Here is a 20,778-nt window from a genome sequence, read left to right as displayed (position 1 = left end):
CACCCCAGCCAATTCATCACATTCTAAGGTCCAGCTCAAAAATCTTAATGCATCTTCCTCTCAATGAACTTTAGATCATCTGAGCTTCTATGTCAGACTGCATTATTTTCTTCTCATGAAAAAAACCCACCCTGTTTTTACCTAACTGTGAGCCTATTTAAAGGCTGGCAAAATAGGAGAGCTTATAGGCTTTAAAAATATACATAAAGGTCAGAATGGAATAACAATATAAACCACAGGACAGGATGTCAAACGGCAAACACACTGGGGTATATTTTCAAAGTCCAAAATGGCACTGAGATGCCGCTTATTGAAAGTCAATGGGAATTAGGTACAGCTTTGAAAATATATCCCTCACAGGGCCAAATTTTCTGCTGGTGCAATTCCTTTGAAGCCAGTGGAGTTGTGCCAGCAGAGCATTTGACCCACATTCCTCAATTTACTTGATTAAAACAAAATTCACATTATTCTAAAATAAAAAGGACGAAATGGTCTGCTGGACGGATGCAGTATGGCAGTTCCAATGTTGCTAAACACAAAGAATCTGAAAGACCCAGTGAGTGCATTTATCATAGGGACCAACACAGTATGTAATTAGTTACCCAGAGTGAAAGATTATTATTTTAACACAACAAAGTAGGATAGCAGCAGACTGATTTAAAGAAAGATACATCATAGAATCATAGAATATCAGGGTTGGAAGAGACCTCAGGAGGTCATCTAGTCCAATCCCCTGCTCAAAGCAGGACCAACACCAACTAAATCATCCCAGCCAGGGTTTTGCCAAACCAGGACTTAAAAACCTCTAAGGATGGAGAGTCCACCACCTCCTTAGGTAACCCATTCGAGTGCTTCACCACCCTCTTAGTGAAATACTGTTTCCTAATATCCAACCTAGACCTCCCTCACTGCAACTTGAGACCATTGCTCCTTGTTCTGTCATCTGCCACCACAGAGAACAGCCGAGCTCCATCCTCTTTGGAACCCTTCAGGTAGTTGAAGGCTGCTATCAAATTCCCCCTCACTCTTCTCTTCTGCAGACTAAATAAGCCCAGTTCCCTCAGTCTCTCCTCATAAGTCATATGCCCCAGCCCCCAAATCATTTTTGTTGCCTTCCGCTGGACTCCCTCCAATTTGTCCACATCCCTTCTGTAGTGGGGGGACCAAAACTGGATACAATACTCTAGATGTGGCCTCACCAGTGCCCAATAGAGGGGAATAACTACAGACTGGTCAGCCTCACTTCAGTCCCGGGCAAAATCATGGAGCAGGTCCTCAAGGAATCCATTTTGAAGCACTTGGAGGAGAGGAAGGTGATCAGGAACAGTCAACATGGATTCACCAAGGGCAAATCATGCCTGACCAACCTGATTGCCTTCTATGATGAGATAACTGGCTCTGTGGATATGGGGAAAGCGGTGGATGTGATATATCTTGACTTTAGCAAAGCTTTTGATACGGTCTCCCACAGTATTCTTGCCAGCAAGCAGGGCTGGCTCCAGGTACCAGCGAACGAAGCAGGTGCCTGGGGTGGCCAACAGAAAGCGGCGTCACTCCGTCCGTTATTGGGGTGGCACGTCTGTGGTCTGCGGCGGCAATTCAGCGGCAGCTCAATCACTCCGCCTCAGAATTCGGCGGTGGGCCCTTCACTCCCTCTCCTCCTCTTCGGCGGCACTTCGGCGGCAGCTCAATTGGGTTTTTCTTTTTTCTCTTTTTTTCACTGCTTGGGGCGGCAAAAAAGCTGGAGCCGGCCCTGCCAGCAAGTTAAAGGAGTATGGATTGGATGAATGGACTATAAGGTGGATAGAAAGCTGGCTAGATTGTCGGGCTCAACGGGTAGTGATCAACGGCTCAATGTCTAGTTGGCAGCCGGTATCAAGCGGAGTGCCCCAGGAATCGGTCCTGGGGCTGGTTTTGTTCAACATTTTTATTAATGATCTGGATGATGGGATGAATTGCACCCTCAGCAAGTTCGCAGATGACCCTAAGCTGGGGGGAGAGGTAGATACGCTGGAGGGTAGGGATAGGGTCCAGAGTGATCTAGACAAATTGGAGGATTGGGCCAAAAGAAATCTGATGAGGTTCAACAAGGACAAGTGCAGAGTCCTGCACTTAGGAAGGAAGAATCCCATGCACCACTACAGGCTGGGGACCAACTGGCTGAGCAGCAGTTCTGCAGAAAAGGACTTGGGGATTACAGTTGACAAGAAGCTGGATATGAGTCAGCAGTGTGCCCTTGTTGTCAAGAAGGCCAGCAGCATATTGGGCTGTATTAGTAGGAGCATTGTCAGCAGATTGAGGGATATTTGTTTGATTAAAAGCAACAGCAGAGTCTGACCAGCAGAACTTTCCTACCAAGCAGGAGAGTGTGTGGCACAGAATATATATCTATATTTTCTTTTGTAGGGGAGAAAGACTGTTAATATCTTATAGATTAGGCCTTACGCATCTGTCATTACAAGTGGTAGTCACAAGAGCTGGTCTGGATTTTTTTCAGTTAATAACTTTTTTGTTGGAAAATGCTGATTCTTTGAAACAAATTGTTTATGGAAAAGGATTGGGTTTGACAGATTTCCCATTTTGAAAGCAATTTTGAAAAAAAGTTTTGAAATTATTGAAACAGGACATTTTGGTGTTTTCTGAACAAAAAGTTCCATTTTTTGGTTTGAAATGGCTTTTCATTTTGAAATGTAAATTCATTTATAATTTTAAAATGTGAAAAAAATAAAAAAGGTCAAAATTGGAACCAAATGTGTCAAAATGATCAAAATAAAATGTTTTGATTGATCTGATCCTCTTATTTTCTCTTTATTTTTTGGTTCACAAAATTTTTCAACATTTCAACTTTTCATCCCAATTTGGGATGGGGAAAAAATGTTCCAAGTCTCAAAATTTCTCACAGGCTGGGAAAACCATTTTCCACCCAGCTCTAGCAACCGTTCTCCTGTAGGCTTTTTCAATGCTGCTTGCTATCAAAGTTGCTATCAAAATCTTCTTAAGTCTTTCAACGTATTGTAACAATACAAAAGTACAGGCATAATCTCTGGCTATTCAGGGGAGACCTTTGCCAGGGCTGGCTCCAGGCACCAGCGTAGCAAGCAGGTGCCTGGGGCGGCCAATGAAGAGGGGGGCGGCACGTCTGACCATTTGGCGGCAATTCGGTGGCGGGGCCGTCACTCCCTCTCGGAGCGAAGGACCTGCCGCTGTAGAATGAAGCGGTGGTAGAGCTGCTGCCGCTTGCGATCGCGGCTTTTTTTTTTTTTTTTTGGCTGCTTGGGGCGGCAAAAACGCTAGAGCCGGCCCTGACCTTTGCAAAGTGTTGCCCTGAGGTGGAACAATTTTATAGGTGACAAAGGAAATCTACGTTACAATCAATGGCTTCCTGCAGGGAAAGGTCCCACAGCAATCAAGGCTAGCAATCAGAAAGGGCACTTTATAGCAGTCAGCATGGTAGGTGTCCCACTCAGAGGTCAGAGAGCGCGTACAGTGCAGTGAGTCTATAAATATTTTATTGCTACACGTATAAGGCTATCCTATTACACTAAATTTCAGCACAGTTAACCCTTTCTTTACAGCAAATAGAGGCATCTAATATGCATAATACCCTGACTCTTAAGTAGCCTTATTAAGAGACCTTCCTGAATATTCGAAAGGGAAAACAAATGGATTTACAGTACTGTAAATAGGAACAACCTAATTTCCATCCTTGCTGCTTCAAATTTTTTCCATCCAAAAGCCCATATGGCTCAACTTTTAATTATTTTGGCTAATGCTGTATGTAGTAATTCTGTGGTGAACGCTTAAGTGTTTCATTTCTAGTTTCCATGGCAACATTACATCAGATTGCAGACAGCTGGCTCCACAGTTTTAAACCATAACAAATTGACCAAGCCAATGCAAAAAATGATACATGCTTTAAAGAGACAGTGCGCCATTCTGCTGCCAGTGGAATAGAGCAAAGCCTATGGGGCCTATTTGGCACTTATGCTTGGGCGGAGTCTCCTTTCCCAGCTTCTTTTGGAACAAGTGCATCTTTGACACATCTGCAATGTTCTAATAGTGAAGAAACTGGGCCAGTTTGGAGAACTCTATTGGAGAACACAACCGCACGAAGGGCTACAGGGAAACTGGAATTAAATTAACAGCATCTGTAAATACCAAGGACTGCATACAGAGAACTGCAACAATCATGCATTGAATGACTGGAAAAGTATAACTCCAAGCTGTAGCTGCAGCCTCAGCTCTTTCTCTGAGAGCAAGCGTGACCATAAGACTGTGAAAATGTTCTTGAAACCGTAACTGTGCCACCACCTTTGCCATGCTCTATGCCCAGAATGTCCTCCTTGATTCTGTACCCCACACAACCTCCCCTTCTTCCTTCAATAGCTAGTCTCAAAAACCATATTTTCCCACAATCCCTTAAACCAAAATTAGAACAATTTTAAAAGTAATTGTTTAAAAAAAGTAATCCAGGGACTAAAATAAGCACTGCAGCCCCATAACTTACTGTCCTCCATCCCGCTTGCCTCCTCCCCATTTGACTTTTTTATGCTGTCAACATAAGTTCTTTGGGGCAAAGATATGTACCTTGTTCTAGATCTATGAAACACTATCCAGTCCATTTTAGGTGGTATATAAATAATAATAGTGAACAATCCTAACTTCCCTGCTTGAATTAGAGCTTTATAAAGCGTGTTCCCATTTATGAGAGTATATGGAATTATTGGACTAATATAAAACAGAAGTAGCGAACACTCTGCAGGGAAATTTTTGGGATCACTTCAGGGTTTCAGAGGCATTCTTTGTAAAACACATAATGTATGATTGCTTGCTAGCCCACTCCTAATAAAATAGAAGTATTTAAGAAATATCAGGGCCATGTCCAGATAAATCCAGCTTACTTGATTTATCTGCTTCAGCTCTGTAAACAAAAACATACATGATGTTTTACTCAAGCTGTATGAAGCCATTTGGAAAGATATCAAACTTCTGAAATTAATTTCATGCCCTAGTAATAGTTTATTCCTGTACTGAACCAGAAAATCTCCCAACAAATCTCCAAATTTGAGTCCAAATTGCAATTGTGTTGGGACAGTCAGACAATTCTTGAGGGGCAGAATGGGGCAAATACACAAGTTCTATGTACGATGTGCCCCATAATTAACCACTTATTAATCATTCCAGAACTCTGAGCCTATGTCAAATCAAACAGATTTGATTCTTGCGTTGGGAGACGTGGTTACATGTGTCCCTTCTCCCTTTCTCTCTGAAACAAGCTTTACGCCCGCCAAAAATATAATCATTTTACTATCGGGGCAGGGAAAAACACCCCCCTCCCCCTCAAGAAGCCCGACTATAGTCGGGGACTGGAAAATAGAACAGAGGAGAGTACAGAGTCCCAGGGAAAGGAAAAGAGGAGACAAGAAAAGCTCAGCATGTTACGCGGTGCCTAAGAATAACCACAAAAGCCTTTTCTCTCTCTGAGACAGGAGGCACATCCTCTCCGTATCATCCACACACTTAATGACTTACCGGCTTCGGCATTTATAGGCCTACAGCTCAGTTCCGAATAATTCCCCCAAGTGCTCAACTCCTGCTCTGTCAGCTTTGTAACCCTAAAATTTAGGATTAGGCACTTCTTCTTAAGTACTATATTCGATTAGTATCCTGTGCACAAGACACCTCTTCTCCAGAGTTAAATTATCAGTCATCACACTGGCTCCGACTCCACTGGTTAATATGTAAAGAAGAAAAAAAGTATGTTGCTGGACTCAATTAGCTGCTTTCTGCTCACTGACTGATTCCCCCAGTTACTTGCTAGCTGCATAGCTTGCAAGAAAGGCATAAGTCATCAGCTCTAAGCAAATCTTCTATTCACCACAAGGAAAAAAGGGAGTGTTGTACATGGCAAACAATCCCTGTTTTCACTGACGAAGGGTTGCTGACCTCTTGCTGGCCTCCAGTTCCTTAATTACTGTCTATGGAATTTCAGTGAAAGAAAAAAAACATACAGAGAATCTGTGCAAAGCCAGGATGAGAACTGACCCTCAAACACTACTGCTAGAGTGGAGACTGTCTCTCTAGGAAATACAACTAAAATCTTTTACCAGGTTGGGTTTGGTTTTTTTTATTCTTTTGACAAAAAGCCCCCAGAGAGATCCCCACTGAAAAATAACCCTTGCCTGAACGTTATTCTTGAAATTACAGAATCTAATTTTTTAATAATCATTAAGTGGGAATTCAAATGTTCTTCCCTCACCCGAGTGCCATTTAAGTTCTCTCCCGAATCTTACTGACCAAAATCTCAGTTTAGCTCAGGTTATCATGATGCTGCTTCGCCAGGCACTAGAACGTGCACATGAAAAGTGAGCTCTCTCCCTTTTCTCCCAAGGCTGAGCTCAAATCTCTTGCCTCGTGCCGGATCTCCACCTTTCCTGGGAGATAATCTGAGGGCTTGTCCACACGGAGACATAGTGTACAGCAAACTGGGTGTAAATCTACAGCACACCAGCCTGCACATACTACCACGCCACATGGACCCCATTACTGCCCACTAAAAGTTCCGTAGTGCACTTTGACTTACTGCTGTTTCAAGCAGCAGGAGCAGTACCGAGAATCTGGCCCTTTTGGTGTGTGCAACATGTTGTTCTTTCATGACCCATCTAGCCATCTGGATACTTTTTTACTTTCTCCATCTTAGTACCAATGTCCATAAAGCCAAACCTGTGCAAAGCAGGGCCTTTCAGATCCATAGAAATCATGTGAACCTTTTTCTGGTTTTGATTTGATGAGTTTCATACCCTCTGAGTTTTGCTGTTCACTTGAACCCCAAAAATCCAAGTAAAACTCAGCTGAAACTTCTGAGCTTTGGGAGAAACCGCTGAGCTTTCTCAGATTTCCATGAGACACTGGCCAGCTTCACTTGAAATTTGTCCCAGATTCAAGCATGGGCAAAGCTGGCCCAAGTTTTGGGCTTGCAACTTCAGTTTTGCCTGGTTTCAGGTTTCATTAAGAACATTTCACAAAGCTAATCACAGCACAGGCTGTGTATATAACATTGTGTAGAGTTTGGATGTGATAATATGGACCATACTGTAAGGTTAGAAGAAAATTACTCCCGTCTTTACAAAAATTGTAAGGGGTCAAAAATGTGTTTGCCACTTAGCAAAAGTAACCGTATAAATTAAACATATTGTGCAAATTATCCCTAGCATTAAAATTCAGTAACACCAGAGCTGAATTTGGACCAGTATTACTTATGAAGAAATCAAAGGAGTTCACCAATGGCTAGTCAGATGAGAGACACATTACACATTAGCTGGCGATGACATTGCCTGCTGAAATTAGTGGGAAATGTGTGTCATATTTCTGTAGAAATAAAAAAAAAAATGTAATTCTCCTAGGAGGTCTGTCTATTCTGGAATAGTTGCTGAGGCAAGTTTCAAAATGTTAACTATTTGCAGGTTTTCAGTTAAAATAACTTTTTAGGACACATCTTTGACTGCTCCGTTCGTGAGCCAGATACTGCGACAATTCCTCCTGTTGAATAGTACCTTATACTAGGTAATTAGTCTAATTAATTTTAATGGGATGACATGCATAGTAATGTACCACTCAGAATGAGTAAGAGTGGCAGAATCAAGATCTATTTAATGTCTGTTGCAGTAAAATTCCTCCCTCATTCTCCCTCAAGGTCTAGTACATTTTTCATCAGCCCAAATAATACTGAAATAGTGCTTCTAGCGATGGTACGTCTTAGCAGCCTTTTGCGTGACATGTTTTGGCAGGGCTGAGGTGGTCTGGGGAGACCACCATTCTTTGGAATACACTGTACTAAAAATCAGGGCTTTGGAGCGGAGCCCGGAGCTGGAGTGCGGAGCAGCTCCATAGCAGTGGAACTCCAGGTTTTTGCCTGGAGCTGGAGCAGAGTCGGAGCACAGCTCCAAAGCCCTGCTAAAAATGAATGGAGTTTAACATCATCATCCATGAGAACCAGTTTCTTGGACTAGAATAAAAACCTTGAGTGAGAACTGTGAAGTGATTAAATGTAGTTAAATTCATATCAAAGATGGTTCAGAATAACAGAGGCCCCTTTAAGGCCTTGTCTATATAGGCAGTGGTATGTAGGGTACAGGCACTACACATGTGGCTACATGTCACAGTGGAAAGCAGGTGGTGTCCACACTGTAGCATGTAGCTATACATGGCAATGAAAGGCTCTGGCACGGGGGGGGGAGGAGGGAGGGAGGGGAGAAGCAGCAGGTAAAGAGTCTGGCAGCTCCCCTCTGCTGGAGCCTTTCCCCATTCCAGGGAGCTGTCAGAACCTTTCCCTGCTGCCTTTCCCCTACCAGAGCCTTCCCCCATGGTGGGAAAAGGCTCCATCAGCAGGACACTACACTGCTAAAAATAGCAGTGTAGATGGGGGAGGCACTGCTTGGGTGCATAGAGAGCCATGTAGGGTATATACCCTAAGGTTCTGGCATGTCTTTATTTGCCTAAGTAGTGCCTCACCTCTACACTGCTACTTATACCCGTGCTAGGGGGGAATCAGGGCCGGCTCCAGGCACCAGCCGAGCAAGCTCGTGCTTGGGGCGGCAGATTCTATGGGGCAGCATTCCGCCCAATGCTAGGGCGGCACAGCCGCTTTTTTGGGTTTTTGTTTGTTTGTTTGTTTGCCGATCCGGCCGCCCTGTAGGGGGCGGCGGCGCGGAGGAGGGGAGCGCCCTGTTGGGAGTGGGCTGCGCACTCCGTCTGCCCCAGCCAGTGCCAGGTCTGTAGCAAGCCCGGCAGGGCAGCCCGCGTCCTTCCCTCCCCGCCGACCGGAGCGGAGCCCTCCCGGCAGGTGGCGTGGCGGTTGGGGCCACGTGGCGAGCGCCCCGCTGAAGCCCTGGCCGCCCCCCTTCTCTCTCTTCCCCCGCTGCCTCCCCCTCCGCTAGCCGGGACACATCTGCAGCGCAGGGAGTCGCCCTGCACCCTGGCTCCAGCCGCGCCGCAGGTTTTTTTTCCGTTTTTTTTTTTTTTGCTTGGGGCGGTAAAAAAGCCAGAGCCAGCCCTGGGGGGAATGCTGTATATGAACTCTACAAGCTGCTGTAAGATTTGTGCAGAACACACATACCCCTAATGAGGGGTGAAATAATTTAAATTCTGTTATTACAATATTTTTACAACAGTAAAATGATTAAAGGCACCATCATAAGCAAAATGAAGGAAACGCCAATCCCGGGGGAGGCAAGTGGCAATCAACTTGAGCTCAATTAAGATTCTCTGTTGTACCATAGCTAAAGATTATTCAGCACAGGCCTGCCAAGTGGGGGAATGAAACACATGGATTTTGAAACTCTTGATTCCTGAGCTGAGCAAGACTTTGTTCCAGAAGTAACATGCTTAGTCTTCAAAGGGACAGCGTGGGGAGAGGGAAACCACATTACATTTACAGCATCTCCTGCTGGCTGATTCATACATGGAGGATGGCATATTCCATAGAAAGAACTGTTAACCAGCTGAATAGAAAGTAGGTGAAATAGGCAGCTGCCAGATGGGGAAAAGTATAGAAAGAACAAGGTAACATGTTAGCCCGGAGGAGGAAATATTAATGAAGCCTCCCCCTCCATATAACGGCCTAATATCTTGTAGTAAATTAAGACAGCATGACCTTGTCCACATGATCAGAACTGTGCTGGCTACCACTATGTTTAAATACAGTTGTTGCCTGAAGGCTTCTAATCCTTTTTATTTTTAGCAATATTGACAGGGATGTTTTTCTTAGACTTCTTACAAATTAATTATATAGGGCCAAATTCAGCACTAGCGTAAGCATGTACAACTCAAGTTGAAAGTCAATGGGAGTTTTGCTGGGCTACCCATCAGCTGAGTTGCCTCATAGTCAATAGTTTAGCATAAGCTGGTTGTTAGAAAATAAAATTTCCTTGTAACAATGGTCAGGGAAACACTAGAGCCCTACAAGCCACAATGGTGATTAAACCTACAAATAGCGAGACAGTTTCTGATCACAGCATGGAGATGGCCCCCATGGTGATCTGTAATGGCAAAAAAACTGATTAAGTTTTATTTTTAACCCTACACCCAAATAGGCATCTCTTGTACGTTTTAGAAATGCTCTGGAAAATTTCAGACTGAAAGGGAAAAAATAACAGTTTTTAAAAGCCAAGTATTAACAAATCTTTGACTAACTCCTGCTATATCATCATCACCACACAGTACTCATACAACTTTTAAATACTGAATTGCTCACTGGAACCTAAAATGCTGATTTGTGTTTCTCTTGTTAATGTTCCCGTAGATTACTACACCCGTGGGGCAATAAAGTTGGCCATATGTTTGGGGAAAGGTCAGGTCTTTTGTTATGCTGTAGTTCTTTAGCCAACCTCACTAGGACCTAATTGTGAGCTGCTGAGCCTGTGATGTCAGTGGGAGATGAGGGCATTCAGCACCTTATAGGATGAGGTCCTATGTTCTACATGTAACCTGGGAATTCAGTGCTATGACTATAAAGCTAGTTTTGACAATTACGGATTCTTTCTTTGTTATAACTATTTCTAAGCATTGCCAATATTATAAGGAGGTGCAGAGACATTAAATCACATCAGTGCATGCTGGAACTGACAAACCTGTGTTGAAACAGGACTAAATACAGTACAGTGTAAAAACAAAAAGCTCTGCATTCATCCAAAAGCATGCTCAGCAACCAGCTTCCTTCCACTACTTCAAAGATCATGCAAGCCCTTGAGGGACCATAAGCTCCTCAAGAAACAGTACAACACAAACATCCACTTCCACCCTCCAGCTTTTCATGGAGAAAAACTTCTTGCATAAACTTAGAAGTCTCCATTTGTTAGAGACAAAGATATGCTAGTTCTAATGCCTGAAAGTTCATACTCTCTAGGACTAAATAATTTTTCAAAATGTTAAAGCTATCAATCTATATATGTCAGTATCACCTTGTACACTGTAGTGACTGAAATAATTACAAATGATAAATATTCCTCATATTCTCTCCTTGGCTAATGATAAATACAGATTGTGAATATTCACTGGCTTTTAATTTACTTCCAATTAGTTCAACTGACTATATTACAACATAAAGAGCTGGGCTTTTTTCCTGGTTACTATAATGTAGAGTCTCAGATTATTAGCAATAACAACTTGAACAACTGGTTGAAGGATTCAGGAATCCATTTGTAACAAGACTAAAATCAGTAGAGATTTTTAAAGAATTGCTACATTTGGAAAGTATCAGCAGTCTTAATCATTACAATTCTGTTACATAGTGCAGCATTACAGATTTACTGTCATTTTTCTTAGATTTTGGGACAGAATTGGTTTTAAAGAAATTATACTGGAATTTTTCAACTTCTTTATATTTATCAACCAATATAATAGTAACTGTAATGCTAAGAGCCAATTCTAACAGTAGACTTTTATTTAACCATGTTTTATTCCCAACAGTTTTATAAAAGGGGGGCAGGTGCATGCATAATTCCTGATTTAACATTTTAGAACCTCTTTAAATAGTTATTTAATTATAAATTGGACAAAGGTACATAGGAATTGCCATAGTGGATCAGCCCTGTGGTCCAACTAGTTCAGTATCCTGTCTCTGGCTGTGGCCAGATGCAAAAATCAATGCTTCACATTCTTTTAAATCTTAGGCCCATTAAGCTATGTAGTAAAATGAAACACGTCCTTTGTGAAAAATTATAAAGAATGAAAACAGTAAAAGCACCTTTGGTACTCACTGGAACTATTTTCTGTGGGGACTCTATTTCCTCTTATTAAGAAATGTATTAGCATAAGATGGATAACAGCAGAAATCAAGTAGGAAGCTTTTCTAAGCAATGGCCTTACAGTAGATGGTGATTTGCATTATATACCTCAGGAGTTAGTCCCGATCTGCTGACATGCTTTACAAAGAAAATAAGTGGGTGGGTTAATTTAGTGCTGGTGAAAGGTGCTGAGTTGACAGCCCTGGAGAGTGAAGTCCTCTGTTTATTCAAAGGGCAGGTACAACCGGGATAGCGGTAGTGCTTGTTTCCCCACTGATAACGTGGCTTCACTCCTGGCAGGAATGAAGGAGCAGTTCATTTTCTAGGCCTATTCATTCCTTGCTCTCTTTGCTGAGACTGACAAGGGCACCAAGCAGTATGGGAAGCTACAGGAGTACCGCATGGTTAAAAGAGGAACTCTCTTCAAATGAAACCATATAATCCCATTTTGAGTCTGTGCTAGCAAATCAGATTTCTGGATAGCAGCCAGCTCTTTCTTCATCAAAGTTGAAACAAAGTACAAACAGCAACAGAGGGTCCTGTGGCACCTTTAAGACTAACAGAAGTATTGGAGCATAAGCTTTCGTGGGTGAATGCCCACTTCACAAGATGAAGTGGGCATTCACCCACGAAAGCTTATGCTCCAATACTTCTGTTAGTCTTAAAGGTGCCACAGGACCCTCTGTTGCTTTTTACAGATTCAGACTAACACGGCTACCCCTCTGATAAAGTACAAACAATTCAGCCAATGATAATTATGACTTAATTTAACTTATACCTAAAGAAAATGTCAGTGATTTTTATTAGTGGTCTCTGGCCAAGTGGGTATATTGTGGTGGGTACACTTTCTGTCACAATACTCTCTCCCTAAAACCCACACAAAACAAACAAAAAAAGAACAGATCATGACAACTGGTACCAGTTAGCAGTCTCAGTAGAGGTGCATGGAGAGAGAATTATGCCATATCATCCTAGTGATGATGGTTCTTTCAAGTAAGGGTTGAGGCACATTTGTAGAGCAGGGTAGGGAGCTATGCACGGCTATCTCCATGCTGTACTCCCACTTTGGATGAGCAGAAGATTTCAGTCTCCAGATTTATCAAATAGGCCAGTATCTTTGCAGAGCACAGAAGACACATCAGTTGGCATACAAAAGAAAGCAATGTGGTCATGAAACCTTCCCTTTTCTTCCCCCAGACTTTCCAACTCCTAGGAGAGGACAAATAAGCACTTATATAAAATCCAAGGAGGGTCTTGTTTGTAACCTGCACCTGCTTTATGTCCTAACACTTGGCAAGAGGCAGTGAGAGCATGTCTAGAGAGTTAATGAGACCAGCCTTTATTCCAGAAGAGACATGAAATCAAAATATTAAGATATATTTAAGTAAAATAATTAGAAATTCTACACTCTAGATGCCCTATCTAACCAAAAAGACAGCAACTATTCCCATAGAGCAGGGATATTGGCTTCCTATACAAGTGAGTAATAGATATACTTCCTGCAAAACAAACTGGTCACGGAGTAATGAGATTAAAAGGTAAACTGCACAAACTTGGCAGAGAACCAAGTCAGCTACTGGCTTAGCAAATTTAAAAAAACAAACAACCTTACTATTAACAACCTGGAAACAACAGAAGGCAGCCTCTCTTCAGACACAAGAGAGATGACACTCCTGCCCTTTGCTGATTGATGATACCCTGTTTGGGAAAGCAAACAAGATGGAAGGTCCTCTCATGGATCAGTAACTGGTTAAAAGACCGGAAACAAAGGGTATGAATAAATGGTCAGTTTTCACAATGGAGAGAGGCAAATAGCAGTGTTCCCCAGGGGTCTGTACTGTTCAACATATTCATACATGATCTGGAAAAAGGGAGAAACAGTGAGGTGGCAAAATTTGTAGATGATAACTATCTTGAGTAATTTTCTAAGTCCAAAGCAGACTGAGAAGAGTTACAAAGGGATCTCACAAAACTGGGTGACTGGGCAACAAAATGGCAGATGGAATCCAATGTTGATAAATGCAAAGTAATGCACACTGGAAAACATAATTCCAAGTATCCAAACAAAATGATGGGGTCTAAATTAGCTTTTACCACTCAAGAAAGATCTTGGAGTTATTGTGGGTAGTTCTTTGAAAACATCCACTCAATGTACAGCAGCAGTCAAAAATGCTAACAGAATGTTAGGACCATTAAGAAAAGGTTAGATAATAAGATAGAAAATATCATAATGCCACTATACAAATCCATAGTATGCCATCTAAGTTCTAGTCACCCCATCTCAGAAAAGCTTTATTAGAATTGGAAAAAGTACAGAGAAGGGCAACAAAAATGATTAAGGGTATGGAACAGCTTCCATATGAGGAGAGATTAAAAAGACTGGAACTGTTCAGCTTGGAAAAGAGCCGACTAAGATGTCTTTTTTGAACAGAGTTTAAAAAAAGAATTAGATAAGTTCCTGGAGGATAGGCTCATCAATGGCTATTAGCCAAGATGGTCATGGATGCAATCCCATGCTCTGGGTGTCCCTAGCCTCTGATTGCCAGAATCTGGGAGTGGATGACAGGGGATGGATTACTCAATGATTGTCAGTTCTGTTCGTTTCCTCTGAAGCACCTGGCACAGGCTACTGTTGAAGACAGGATACTGGGCTAGATGGACCATTGGTCTGACCCAGTATGGCTGTTCTTCTGTTCAATTACAACCTATATTCATGGGGACCACACCCCGAAAGAAATATTTCCCAAAGCCCCTCTTCTGACCTTTGAACAAACCCCCAACCTCACCAACCTCATTGTCAGAAGGAAGCTCCCCACAGGCCAGGACATACCAGCTCAAAGCGGCACGACACCCTGCGAGAACAATAGATGCACAACCTGAAGACATCTCTCCACTGCTATGATGATCAATACCCCCCCAACACATCTTTCAAGATTCCTGGGTCCTAAGCATGACTAACACAATGTGTGGTGTACCCCATTCAGTGCATCAAATGCCCCAACAACAACTTTGTGGGTGAAATCAGACAATCTCTATGCTCTTGAATGAACTCACACAGAACAACGACAAAAACCAAAACCGTTCTATTACCTGCAGGTGAACACTTTTCACAAAAATGACCTCTCAATCCTCATCCTCAAAGGAAATCTGCACAACACTTTCAAAAGCCTGGGAACTTAAATTCAAAACTTTGCTAGACACTAAAAACCATGGACTCAACAGAAACACTGGTTTTATGGTTCATTACAACAAGTTGTAACATACCCTACTTTCTACTAACCCTTAATTGCCCATTTTGTTTTCAGTGGTCTCCTGTAGCATGTGGGAACCCCTTATGTTTAACCATCTGTCCCAACTTATATTTAGTTCAGACACTCTGGTTACCTTCCCCAGACCTGTAGAAGAGCTATGTGAAGCTTGAAAGCTTGTACCTTTCACAAATGGAAGTTGGTCCAATAACATCTATTACCTCACCTATCTTGTCTCTCTCAGTTTGTTGTTAGGCAAATGCAAATGATATGGGCTGGGAGGAAAAAGAAAATCAATAATCAACCAACCAATTTTTGTTTAAGCCTTCAAAACTCTCTCTGTAGGACTGCTCCTCTAGTTCTGTGATGCAGGGCAAAGCTAACTTCAAAGTCTGTAGTGCTATAACTCAGAGCTCCCATCCCTCTAGGTCTCCCTCCAACATCCTCCCTCCACTCAGGATCTCCCATCTTAGTTTCCTGGAACTCTCTCCTAATTCTACCTTTATCTCGAGATGCTTGGATGCCTTCCGTGGGGAGCACTCCTACCCAGACATACCAACAACGGAATACTCTTCAGGAGACTGCCCACCACTCTGCCCCAGGCAGCTACCAGTGGATCATCATCTTCCCTAGAGGGTAAGGAGGATGTGGGGGCCCAAGAACAGGCAACAGGGACTCTTCAGGCCCCATTAAAAATGTAGTAAAATGAAAAAAATCCCTCATTACTCAGCTCAGTAAACCATTAACATGGGGGGTTGTGGGGCAGGGCACTTTCTTAATGCAGCTACATGGGCAGACAACTGACTCCCTGCCTGAGCACACACTGCCAGTTTGTTCTTATTTTTCCACGCTTTGCATAATATGAGGGGTGGCCAACCTGAGCCTGAAAAGGAGCCAGAATTTACCAATGTACATTGCCAAAGAGCCACAGTAATACGTCAGCAGCCCCCCATCAGCCCCCTCTCCCCCGCTCCCAGCACCTCCCACCCACCGGCAGCCCCACCGATCAGCACCTCCCCCTCCATGCCTGCACCTCCCTATCAGCTGTTTTGTGGCACGCAGGAAGCTCTGGGGGAGAGGGGGAAGGAGCGAGGGCACGGCAGGCTCAGGGGAGGGGACAGGAAGGTGTGGAGTGGGGGCAGGGCCTGTGGCAAAGCCAGGGGTTGAGCAGTGAGCACCCCCTGGCACATTGGAAAGTTGGTGCCTGTAGCTCCAGCCTAGGGTCGGTGCCTATACAAGGAGCCGCATATTAACTTCTGAAGACCCACATGTGGCTCCGGAGCTACAGATTGGCCACCCCTGCTTGTGCAGCATAGGGGCCTTAGTGAAGCCACTTAAGAGCATCCCCAACAGGGGATTTAAGGAGCAGGTAAATTTTTCCTCAAACATTTGGGAAAGAGTAGGAGGGACTAGGGGAACAACATTGCGATCTGCTTCTCTCTCACACCTCTTGCCACATATGCCAAGTCTCTCCCACTGCCATATGATGACAAATAGCATTGGGGAGGATGTTCTCCACCAGGCAAGTTGATTGGCAATTGGACCCACACCAGCACGATGCATGCATGAATTGTCAGTGAAAAACCATATGCGTTCTTCTCAGCTATTAATATCTGCAGAAGCTTCTGTGTGTAGCTGCATGTTAGAGCAAGAAGGTGCTTTTTGGCACAGAGTCACTTTTCTGATCATAACCACACTTGAAAGAAACATGCTTCCCTGCAAGGAAGAGCACTTGCCTGGCTCGGAGGAGTCCCTTGGAATTCAAGGGAAACAACAGACTTTTGAAGATACAAATACACCCACACTATCCTTCATATCCATAGTTTCCCTGGTTCATTTAATGAAACAGCAAAGCTGAAAGAACCATGCTCTTTCATCTCCTTTTTTCTACTATCCACATTAAATGGTGACTTAAAGGGACAACTTGAAACGTCTCACTTTTACCCAACTGAAGTAAATTCCTTAACTGCATGGGGTATCTACCTGCAAAATTTCTGAATAGATTGTCCTGTTTCCTGCCTGTTGGTGTGTCAAAGACGTACACCAAAACCAGGGAAATCACATACACACACAGCAGAGGTCTCTAAATTCTAATGCATAAGCCCCTGATACCCTCCTACCAGACTCCAAGTGCTCTCCAGACCAGTGTTAAAATCTGGGGAGCAGGCGATGCTCTCTTGGCCCCATATTCAGAACAGCAGCAGCTCTAAGTCTGTGTTATTATTAACCATCCTAATGCAGGATGTGGTGAAAGAGCATAAATGTGAGTTTCTCCAGAGCAGTACATGGGAGAGATGAAACTGATCATCAGCAAAGCAGAGATCCTGTCCATACACAAAGGGCTGTCAAATACAGTGAAAAACTAAAAATATTGGAGGAAACTCTTATTTTCTCTACTTTCTTTCACTTTTAGGATCCCATGGCTCAGTCTCAGTGCTAGTGGGTACAAAATGTTCAGATGGAAACTTGATCGTCTAAGTTCACAGAGTCCCATTAAAAACTGCTCAGTAACACTTTGGCTCAGAGATTTAATAGAAAAAGGCCAACTAAATCTGCAGATCCATGGAGTTTTAATAAAAACCAGAAATTCCAATTTCAGTGACTCACTAAAAATCATATCCTGAGGTTTCATCCCTGTTGTGAAAAGTTAGGGCTTTTTAAAGAAGGATTCTAATATATTAAAAATTCCCCTGCTTGATGGTCTATGTTAAATGAGTTTGGTGGAATCAGTTTAGTCCCTAGTAGATCAGAGTCCGAATCAAAAAACCATCACCACAAAAGCAATCAGTTGTCATCCTAATAGGCACTGAATGAGCATGGAAACTGAACTGAAGGTGCTCCTTCTAGATCAGAACAGAGCCCCATTGGCAAAGCAGTCTGGAGAAGCATGCATCACTGCTGTCTACTCTACTTCCGCATAGAAAACTTGTCTCCAGACCTATCAATCTGACATTTTTCACTCTGGTGTTCTTTACTTGATTTTCCCAACTTGCAATCTCTTTCACATTTGATGCTGATCACAACCCCATGCCTTTGACCTCATTTTACCCTAGTTTCTTTTTGGTCGATGAAAGGGGTGGCCTCATTGAAATGTAGGGCTGGAAGAGATCTCAAGAGGTCATCTAGTTCAGCCCCCTGCACTGAGGCAGGACCAAGTAAACCACCTCCAGTGACAGGAATTTCACAACCTCCCTTGGTAGCCTATCCAGTACTTAACTAAAACTCATTAAAGAGCCTGATTGGTTTCTCCCTTGAAGGGTAAATGAGATTGGTGCCTTTCACCAGCACTACATTCACTGGGGGGGGGGGGAATTAAAAGAATGGGCAAAAATCTTCAGAGGCATTTTGAAATGGGCTACATGGGCCCACACAGAACTTAGCAGGAAGATGGTTAAAACCTACCAATGACGCACAGAGCTGTAGCAGATGTCTCTGCTCTCAGCGTAGAGAAAGACAATGAACCCAGTTTTTGGAGAAAGTTGCTAGGTCACTCCATTAGGGAGAAAACATTGGGACTATCATAGTCAAGTTCTACCTTCAAAGGTATGTCCGACCCGAGTGACTTCTCCGAAGGAACACCCAGTGTTGAAGGATCTAAGAAGGGAGAGCTTTTGGAATTGAGACCCCTGCTGAGTTTGGATCAAAGGAAAAGGGAGTTTCTGAGACAGCTATGTTATGGACGATGTATGTGACTGCCACAAACCTCAATAAAAACCAATTCAGACTTTGTTATATGAGCGCTATAAGTATAGTCTGCCAGCCACAGAGCCTGGAAGGGACAGTTTTACTTTTGTTCAGAATTTATGTTATCTTATAGGAAGCTTATATTTTGGGGTCTGGGAATAAGAGACCCAAAAGAGACATTTAAACCCATGGCCTTGCTTAATTTGACTCGTTGTCCAGGGACACAGAGCCAGCTAATCTAACTCATATTTCCTACTATAAATGGTAACATTTCAGCCTCTTTCACCCTCTTGAGATGCCACAAGGCAAGAATGACTGTTAATAACCCTTCTATTGGAGCTGTGACTGAACAATGGACTGCACTGGGGAATAAAAAAGGAAGGGAGAGGTGGAAATATACCTCCATCTGATATACTGACTTACTTGCTCTGTAAATACAAAGCAAAGAAATATCAAGATAGACTTCCTCAGCTGGACACAAAAACGGCTTGGAAGATGATCTACCAGAAGCATAGAGCAATTTGCCCCCCAGTTTTCAGATAAATCTGCCATACCAGGAAGAGAACAAGGATTATCATTCCCCTGATCCCATCTAGTTAAAGATGAGAATCTTTCAGTTTTTAGAATACTTAAAAGCAAATATTGCTCTAGTAAAAATATTTTTACATAAGAACACAATGGCCATATTGGGTCAGACCCATGGTCCATCTAGCCAAAGATCCTGTCTTCTGACAGTGGCTAATGCCAGATGCTTCAGAGGGAATGAACAGAACAGGCAATCAAGCTATTCATCCACTCCCAGGGTCTGGCAAACAGAGGCTAGTGACCATCTTGGCTAATCCTCCATGAATTTACCTAGTTCTTTTTTGAACCTTGTTATAGTTTTGGCAACAAGTTTCACAGGTTGACTGTGCATTCTGTGAAGGAGTACTTCCTTTTGTTTGTTTTAAACCTGCTGCCTATTAATTTAATTGTTTCACCCCTGGTTCTTGTGTTATGTGAAGGAATAAACAACGCTTCCTTATTCTTCACTTTCTCCACACCAGTTAAGATTTTTATAAACCTCTATCATATTCTCTTCTGGTCATCTCTTTTCCAAAATGAAAAGTCCCAGTCTTAGAATCATAGAATATCAGGGTTGGAAGGGACCTCAGGAGGTCATCTAGTCCAACCCCCTGCTCAAAGCAGGACCAATCCCCAACTAAATCATCCCAGCCAGGGCTTTGTCAAGCCTAACCTTAAAAACCTCTAAGAAAGGAGATTCCACCACCTCCCTAGGTAACCCATTCCAGTGCTTCACCACCCTCCTAGTGAAAAAGTTCTTCCTAATATCCAACCTAAACCTCCCCCACTGCAACTTAAGACCATTACTCCTTGTTCTGTCATCTGCTACCACTGAGAACAGTCTAGATCCATCCTCTTTGGAACCCCCTTTTAGGTAGTGGAAAGCAGCTATCAAATCCCCCTCATTCTTCTCTTCTGCAAACTAAATAATCCCAGTTCCCTCAGCATCTCCTCATAAGTCATGTGCTCCAGCCCCCTAATCATTTTTGTTGCCATCCGCTGGACTCTTTCCAATTTTTCTACATCCTTCTTGTAGTGTGGGGCCCAAAACTGGACACACTACTCCAGATGAGGCCTCACCAATGCCGAATAGAGGGGAATGATCACATCCCTCGATCTGCTGGCAATGCTCCTACTTATACAGCCCAAAATGCCATTAGCCTTCTTGGCAACAAGGGCACATTGTTGACTCATATCCAGTTTCTCATCCACTGTAACCCCTAGGACCTTTTCTGCAGGTCCTTCTTTATCTCTTTTAATATAGAAGCTGTTCCATACCCCTAATCCTTTTTGTTGCCCTTCTCTCTACCTTTTCCAATTCTAACGTATGTTTTTTGAGATGGGGTGACCAGAACTGCACACAGTATTCAAGGTGTGGGCATACCATGGATTTATACAAAGGCATTATGATATTTTATGTCTTCTTATCTTTCCCTTTCCTAATGGTTCCTAATATTCTGTTAGCTTTTTTGACTGTTGCTGCACAATAGTTCAAAACT

General features: G+C 43.0%; 1 protein-coding gene across 4 annotated transcripts in view; it reads right to left on the bottom strand.

Moving 5' to 3' along the window:
• Window positions 1–20,778, bottom strand: part of LOC135876128 (SAM and SH3 domain-containing protein 1-like) — an 873,117-nt gene that overhangs the window by 52,099 nt on the left and 800,240 nt on the right. For 2 of the 4 annotated variants that reach the window (XM_065401314.1, XM_065401315.1), the window contains exon 1: window positions 5,533–5,544. The exons of the other annotated variants lie outside the window; for them this stretch is intronic. In XM_065401314.1, the coding sequence (XP_065257386.1) occupies window positions 5,533–5,544 (12 nt within the window). Of the gene's footprint in view, window positions 1–5,532; window positions 5,545–20,778 lie in introns of those variants that run through there. 4 annotated transcript variants of the gene reach the window in all.

Source organism: Emys orbicularis, chromosome 3 (assembly GCF_028017835.1).
Source record: "Emys orbicularis isolate rEmyOrb1 chromosome 3, rEmyOrb1.hap1, whole genome shotgun sequence".
Lineage (NCBI taxonomy): Eukaryota > Metazoa > Chordata > Testudines > Emydidae > Emys > Emys orbicularis.
This window is presented reverse-complemented; position numbering and strand designations above follow the sequence as displayed.